Source organism: Mytilus galloprovincialis, chromosome 5 (assembly GCF_965363235.1).
Source record: "Mytilus galloprovincialis chromosome 5, xbMytGall1.hap1.1, whole genome shotgun sequence".
Lineage (NCBI taxonomy): Eukaryota > Metazoa > Mollusca > Bivalvia > Mytilida > Mytilidae > Mytilus > Mytilus galloprovincialis.
The window spans coordinates 54,093,005-54,101,816 of record NC_134842.1 but is presented as its reverse complement, the minus strand read 5'-3'; the positions used below and the strand labels follow the sequence as shown (position 1 = coordinate 54,101,816).

General features: G+C 34.6%; 1 protein-coding gene across 1 annotated transcript; it reads right to left on the bottom strand.

The window, feature by feature from the left end:
* Positions 1 to 1,640: 1,640 nt before the first annotated feature.
* On the bottom strand, positions 1,641 to 8,543 carry LOC143074079 (uncharacterized). Its single transcript, XM_076249625.1, has 2 exons — positions 4,545 to 8,543; positions 1,641 to 1,712 (listed from the first exon to the last, which is right to left on the bottom strand). The coding sequence occupies exons 1-2, from the start codon at positions 8,541 to 8,543 to the stop codon at positions 1,641 to 1,643; spliced, it is 4,071 nt and encodes a 1,356-aa protein (XP_076105740.1).
* Between the last annotated feature and the right edge of the window lie 269 nt (positions 8,544 to 8,812).

The window sequence follows — 8,812 nt, the reverse complement described above, 5'->3', positions numbered from 1 at the left end:
GAAAAACAGCTACACATGGTCAGTTTTGAAGAAGGACTGACTGAAATGAAACAAATCTTACGACAACCTTCATGAGTAGGTTGACCGATAAGATGTGTTGTTGTCTCACAAGTCGTAACATGTTTTCGCGGTCGTACATCATAATATATATACCAGAAAAGATCTGAAAATTTACTGGTTGCGACTCTTTCGAGAAACTTTGACTGAGTCTGTACTCACATTGCTTGTAAAGGTTGCATACCATGAATCGTTTATCGTCATCCAAGCTGTCAGCAATATTTTGTTGACTTATTATCATTGATATGGTATTGCTTGATGATTTTCTGGTTTGTATCGATCGATCGAATGAGTTAAGCCTTTATCAATTATTTTTTTATAATTGTGTTCTTATGGTTGTGCTGTTGCACCACTGTCCAATGTTAGAGGAGGGTTGAGCGGTCACAAACATGTTCATCTCCGCCATATTCTTTATGTGCCTATCCCAAACAGGAGACTGTACTTCAGTGGTTCATGTCTGTAATTTTAGTTTTTCGTAAATTGTTTTGTTATAAATTAGGCCGTTAATTTTTTCATATATTTTTGATGTTGGAGCCTGATAGTCGACTATACGGTATGTTTTGTTTTTACATTGTACAATTGCTATAATTGCTTACATCCACTTCATTTGAACTTTGGTGGATAGTTGTCTCATTGGCAATCATACCACATCTACTTATTTGTATATTGACAGCCTGTAAGTGCACTGTTTATAAAATATTGAGTTATCCTTAACACTAAAGTTTATCGACACCAGGCATATATTGCCTTAGCTGTATTTGGCATAAACTTTAAGGAATTTTGGTTTTTAATGTCCTTCAACTTCGTATTCGATTTGGCCTTCTAACTGCACTAGGGCACCACTGACGGGGTTTATGCAGACGAGACGCTCACATGGCGCAACGAGTTATAAGCCTGGTATATATGCTGAGTTATTTTAAAACTGTCCACACACAATTGTCTGAGGATATTCTATTTCAAGTGTTTTTTTATATTCCAAATGGATTTACGACAATTCATCATCGATATATAAATACTGTTGCTTCTTATTTTACTGCAATGTTACTATGCTTATACAAGACGTCTTAAATTTTTCTAAACCGAAAGAGATTGAATAATGAGAGAGAAAAACCACAAGGGTTAGAATTACATACGAGCGTTGAAACGTCGAAATGTCTCGCCTGCTTTACTGAATTTTTCTTTTTATGTTGAAAGGCTGACAGATGAAGGTTTTACTACAAGTATCACACAAACTTAACATGTTTAAAGATCCACGATAATGAGGTCAATGTCAGATACATCATGTGTGTGCAACTCACATTCATTACACACACTATATATCATAGTTGACCTTATGTTATATGCTAATTGACCAAAACATAAAGACTTAACATTTACCAATGAACTAAGAAAATGAGGTCTAGGTCAGATGATACATGACAGACATGAAGACCCGACAACTATTCCATGCACTATAAATAGTTCAAGTATTGATTAACAAAAAAACCGTGAATATGATGCCAAGTTCAGACGATAACGGCTAAACCAATTTACACCTTACAATCATTCCACATATGCTTATAGTACCTGCAAAACGGACCGTGTCACGTAACTTTACCTGGAGCACTGATCCATGAAAACAGCTGTCTGACTGACATGTAAACCTTACAAGAAACCTACATACCAAATAAAATTATGCTATTCATACGTGAAAAATTCCAATGACAAAAAACAAAAACAACTAGTATCGCAATTGTTTGTAAAACAATTGAAAGGTCTTTCCTGTAAAAGTGATGTTTTTGTAATGTACTTTGTACGACCTTTCGTTTGATATACGACAAGCATACCTTCTGAAACTTTTCGCTTTTTACACCTAATGACCTCATCCGCCTACATTTTCGAGATCGGAAGTATGTTATAATCTTTCATTCGATATGTGACAACGCAATGTTTAAGAAATTTTGGTTTTTGTAACTTATAATCCCATCCAACTCATTTTTGGAGGACAGGAATTTGATTTTTGAAATGTACACGTTATGACCTTTCATTTGATTTACAACAACCTTACCTTCAAAGAAATTGTTTTTTGCACTCAATAACCCCACCCAACCCATTTTTTGGTGACGTCAATTTGATATTCGAAATGTACGTTTTATGGACTTTCATTTGATATGCGACAACCTAACAATTTGAGAAGTTTGAAGTTTTGCACTTAATGACCCCACCCTGCCCACTGGGATGAAAAAGGGGTTTGAAATTTCATTTTTGAGTAGAGCTCCTTAAGACCTTCAATTTGATGTATCATATGAGCCCATTTTGCAAAGTGCCAAAAATGACGCAATATTAATTATATAAATAGAACTTATGCAACTTACAAAGTCAATGCAAAACATGAATATTTCAAATTGATTTTTGGTTTTTTTTTTCATGGAATGTTTTCGATATTTGGTCAAACATATAACTATGTTACCCTCTTCAATTTCTAAAACATTTTCGGTGATAATCTGTTGTTGATTCAGAAATACATGCCTCCGCTTGCAAAATTTCAAACTGCATTATCTCTAAAACGACAGCAGATATCTCAAATCTGTTAAATGATAAATGATCTGCAGTTGAAGGACAACATTGTAGAAAAAGATTTCGAAACAAATATTGATGTACATTTATTTACCCATTTGCGTATGCTATTAAAGAAACAGTTCATATCGATTTTCTCCACTCAAATATTGGACACAGATGATATAGTAAGTAGGTTAGGTAAGTACGTGATTTGTTTATTACAGTGACATGTGAACATGTATAAAAAAGAGAACACAATTACAAAGTTCATAAAGGCAATGTTGCACCAGGTCAATACACCTTATCGCTCTCTAGATTAAATATACAAATATTTAAAATTTTGTAGATTATATAGCAACTGACGCTTTATGTGCAATGTACGAACACTATCTTTTTCTAACTGTCTTGTATAAATCAAATTGTTGAATCAACAGGATTAAACTTCATTGTTCTTAACCTCAATTATAAATACCACTGAAACCTAAAAATCCGATTATAAAGTAGATGGTGTAAGTGTTCTATGAGTCCTTACTTCCCGGCGATACATAAAAAAATTCTATGGGTTCTATTGAGATTGGTGTCACATTACTCAATATAACTTCTGTCTTAAAATTATATACACCATAACATCCACGAGAACTAGACATCAAGGAAAGTACAGACTTGATGATTTTAACCAAATAACTTCAAATCGCATTTTCAAAAGAAAAAAAACATGTAAATTTCAATCGAATTTGTTTGTACATCTAAGAAAAAAACGTCTGATAACTGGAGTAGTCACGAATGTACAAACAACATCATATTTAATTGATTGCCGATTTGAGTTCAATACAATGTCTTATAAATCCCTCTGTCGTAAACCATTTCCCAAACTTGTTTTCTTCATCTCGAGCATTCTTAACACGATGCTCCATTGCCTGACATTTTGAAGGATTATATACTTGCACGAACAATCTATTTTTGTTTAGATCTATGTTAATTTTAGTCCGATTTACTCTCAACCAAAAACTATGCGTTAAAACCTCTATTTCAAATTTGCGGTCATCTGGATTCCCCAAATATTTAATCGAAGAAAGTATACCTGTATTATCAATTAGTCCCATAACATTGCTTTTAACAACGTCTCCTACTGTGAGATCGTGTATGTGATGAATCTCTCGCTCATGTAAAAAGAATGGTACATCTAATCTTGATGTTGATCTAATGAAGTCCTCATCAAAAATATTTTCTTCGTATTGGCGATATTTGGCCCAATATGCAAAATGAATTGAACTTTTAGAAAACATATCTCGTTGTGACTCACCAATTCTGCTTCTCGCTCGACAAACAACTTGGTTTGGTGAAAAAGAAGAGGTTTTGCAGTCTGGTATATAAAAGTCTTCCATTTCTATATCAACGTCAACTTTTTCCTCAATGATGTGTTTTGTTCCGAATAGAGTAGAGGAAATATAATGAATAAGATGAATGCATCCCTTCGTTTTTTCTCCGTTATTAATATTGACCTCAGTAACAATACCCATATGACTTGTATATTTAATGCCATGAACACGCTGATATATGATGTCCCCTATGTCTATCTGATCCAATTTTGTCACTTTCCGATTATCTCCAGATTTGATTTCAAGACAATGTTCGATAAAGCCTGCTGTCGTGAACCACGGACCAATCTTTTCTTCTTTATACCGGGCATTTTGCAGACGTTGTTCAAAAGATGCACATTTCTCAGGATCATAACATTTCACGTACAATCTGTCTTTATTTAGATTAATGGTATAATTTTTTCGAGCTATTCTCCTTGAAAAGGTATACGTGAACACTTCAATTTCAAACTTGCGCGTTTTTGAACCATCCAAATACCGAAATGAAGAAAGAATACCGATATTATCAATTTCCCCAAATACATGACTTGTAACCACATCACCTTTTTGTAGATCGTTAATGTTGTGTACCTCTATTTTTTTTCTTACGCGAAATGCTTCGTCTTTGTTTGGGTGACATTTTGCCCAATTTGCTAAATGATCCGAACTATTAGAAATCATATCCCATTTAGTCTCACCTATTCTGCTTTTGGCTCGTCTAACAACATCGTTAGGAGGAAAAGAAGGCGTTTTATAGTCTACTAAATAAATACTTGATTTATCTATATCAAATTCAATTTCTTCTTCAACAACCTCTCTTTTACCTGTTAAAACAGAGTGCCCATAATGCACGAAACGAATGCAACCTTTTGTGTTTTGCAAATTTATATTCCTGACTTCAGTGACAATTCTTTTATGATTCATTTGATTTGGGTATAAGCTTTCATGACTACGCTGTGATATGACATCCCCGATAACTATTTGATTGAATCTGGTCACTTTTCCCCCCTCTGACGATTTTTTATTTATGCAGTGATCTATAAATCCCTCTGCGGTCCACCACCAACCCTTTTGATTTTCCAAACATTGAGCATTTTGCAGACGTTGGTCCATTGCCTGACAATTTAAAGGATTGTATACTCGAACGTACAAATTGTCTTTTTTAAGATCTATGATATATTTTGTGCGAGTAACCGTCCATGAAAAATTATATTTATACACTTCTATTTCAAATTTGCGTCCAATCGAACCATCCAAACTTTTTACTGAGGTAAGTATACCAGTATCAATAGTACCGATAACATTGCTTTTAACTACATCGCCTTTTCTGAGGTCTTTTTCGTGATGTATCTCTCTTTGATTTTTTAACTGTGTTACTTCTGTTCTTGCAGATGCTATTCTGAAGTCTCCATCACATGTATCATCCATACTAACATCTTCGTACTTTAGAAATTTTGCCCAATATGCAAAATGGTGTGACCGATTAGAAAACATATTCCACTTGGTCTCACCTATTCTGCACCTAGCTCGATTTACAACAACGTCGGCTGAATTCGAAGACCTTTTACTATCTAGTAAGTAAATTTTTGACTTATCTAAATCAATTTCTACGTTTTCCTCTATAATCTCTTTCGTACAAAATGAAGCAGATGACCCATAGTGAATTATACAAATGAGTCCCTTTGTTTGTTTGAAATTTGAAATTTTAACTCCGGTAACAATACTTGCATGAGTTGTATATTTAATTCCATAGCTACGCTGAAATATTACATCCCCAATATCTATCTGATCTAAATTAGTTACTGTAATACGATCTCCAGATTTGATCCCAAGACAATATTCTATAAATCCCTCTGTGGTCCACCAGCTTCCCTCTTGACCTTCCGCCTTTTGTGCGTTAAGAACACGTTGTTCCATACACTGATATTTCATAGGTCCATATACGTACACGTACAATCTGTCCCTTTTGAGATCAATGGTATATTTCTTGCGAGATACCTTCCAGGAAAAATTATACGTATACACTTCAATTTCGAATTTGCTTTCATTTGAACTATCACAGCTATTACTGGTTACTGACGCAAGTATACCAATATTATCAAGTTTGCCGATTACGTCGCTTTGAACGACTTCACCTGTTTTGAGATCTTCTTTGCAATGTATCTCCCGTTTTTCTTTAAACCGTGATGCTTCTGTTGTTGAACAAGCTTTTCTGACGTCTATATCACATGTTTCATCAATAATCTCTTTTTCGTATTGTTGATACTTCGCCCAATAGGCAAAATGGTGAGAGCGGTTAGAGAACAAATCCCATTTTGACTCGCCGACTCTGCGTCTGGCTCGAGAAACAACCACGTCAGGTAGAAAAGTAGGCTTTTTGCAGTCTGGTAAATATAAGTATGTCATTTCTAAGTCAACTTCAACTTTTTCCTCGACAATTGTTCTTGTACCGAACAAAGTAGAAGAATAATAATGCACAAGACAAAGAGACCCCTTTGTTTTGTCGTTGTTTGATATCTGTATTTCTGTAACGATACTTGTTTGTCTTTTATAATTGATTCCATGAAAACTAAAACGCTGTACTATGACATCCCCAATGCATATCTGTCCTAAGCTTGTTACTTGCATATTCCCTTTGAATTTGATTTCAAGGCAATTTAAAATAAATTTATTTGTCGTTGACCACGAACCTTTCTGGTCTTTCATGTTCCTGGCGTTTTGAAGACGTTGCGTCCTAGACTGGCAAAGTGCTGGATTATATATGTACACGTACAGTCTTACTTTGTTTAGATCAATGGTATATGTTTTGCGAGTTATAATGCGACTAAAATTATATGTGAACACCGATATTTCAAATTTGCGTCCATCTGAATTATCTAAATATCTAAAAGACGAGAGTATACCGGTGTTATCAATTATTCCAATTTCAGTACTTTTTACAACATCACCTATTTGTAGTTCTTCTAATTGATGTATCTCTCTTTTTCGTATTAAAAGTGTCGCTTCTGCCCTTGACAAATGTACTTGAATATCCTCATTACAAGTATCATCGAAAATTATATTTTCGTATTGTTCAACTTTCGACCAAAATGAAAAATGATCTGAGCGATTAGAAAATGTACTCCATTTGGTTTCGCCGACTCTACTTCTGGCTCGACTGACAACAACATCAGCTGGAAATGTAGACAAAGGTGTGCAATCCAATAAATAAATATTTGACGTTTCTACATTAATTTTGAAATACTCCTCAACAATACATCTCGTTTTAAACCAACCAGAGGACCCATAATGAACAAGACCAATATATCCCTCTGTCTGTTTGTCATTTATAATCTTGACCTCAGTAACGATACTCGTATGATTAATGTGATGATAATGCTGTGATATAACATCACCAATACATATTTGTTTTATGCTTTTCACCTTTACACGATCAACAGTAAATGGGGAGCTCAAGGCTTTTCGTAGCCATGGAACAGCCATCTGAAAAGCGACAGAAAAAAATATGAGTAAAACCAACACTGGTATAGCGACTCCAGGTACTGCAGCAACAGCAAAATGCAAGAGTAGAAAAGTTATGGCTGACGTCGCTCCAAATACTCCAAATGTCAGCCATAAGTCTAATAATTTTCCTTTCAAACAAGACCAACAAATGTGCCCGTTTTTGTAATTTTTAAAATGAAATGCTGTCATTAAAAGGCAATATATAAAATATAAAGCCCCTGCTCCACCTAGAACAAGTTCTGGTACTGCCATACGAAGACCTGCAGCAAGTTCATCTGATGAAATGTAAAGCAAACGGAGTATGCCTTTTGCAATTTTACTTCCAGCACCAAATAGCCGTGCGACTACATCCATCAATTTTTGTCTCAGACTTTGAACTTGGAAACTTTCGCCTTCTCCTACAACACACCAAGTTGCAAAATGCTCACAGTTGCATGTTAATAGATTATACTTTATGAATTTGTCTCTCATAGACAAAATGGATTCTGCTCTTGCAATAATTATGTCTGGTTTGTATCTTGGGAAAATATAATTTACAATGGATATATCTTTTTCTCTCAAATCAAACTCTTTGGTTTCCTCATACACACCTATTTTTCCATTAATATATGTAAAATGTATAAGGACCATGGTAATAAATGTTCCCCTTGTTCTTTTAATGTCTTTGATAATGGCATGGTGGTCATACGCCCTCTTAAGTCTTCGCTTTACGTCTACATATATTGTCGAATATTGCCCTGCCATTAATATGTGTTGACCTTTCTTGAAACTAGAGACATGCATCGCCTTCCTTGGATGCAAACAATTTGAGCAACTCTTATCATGATAACTTGCATCTCCTTTTAATTGGTTAATAGCATTTTCTAAATCAGATTCTGGATCGGCTTCTGCCCTTCCTGAATGGTTTCTATATATTTTTTTATATTGTAGTATGTCTTGTCTTGGTTCTTGTACGTCATACTCTCTCATCTCAGCCAAAACTTCCTCAAGGTCAACATCACTCTCTTGTTCTTCTAGAAGATCATCATCAGATAAACTTTCAAGTAGTTGAGCAGTCTCAGAAAATTGTGTGCATCTGGTGGCCATATTTAACCTGTAAAACAACTTTAAATTAAAACAAAATCTTTTCAAGACATTGGAAATGCAGGTTTGCAGAAAATGACAATCCTATTTTTCCTAAATGTCTTTGATTAATTTCGTACAGCAAACTTATTATGGTTATATTTTATGATAATATGATTTGAGATCGACAAAAATGGACCTGTTATTAAACTACATAGATGTCGGGTGTGTTGAGCCGTTAGATATATAAGTTATAGAGGTAAGAAGAAGGAACATTACAGAATCAAAGAAAG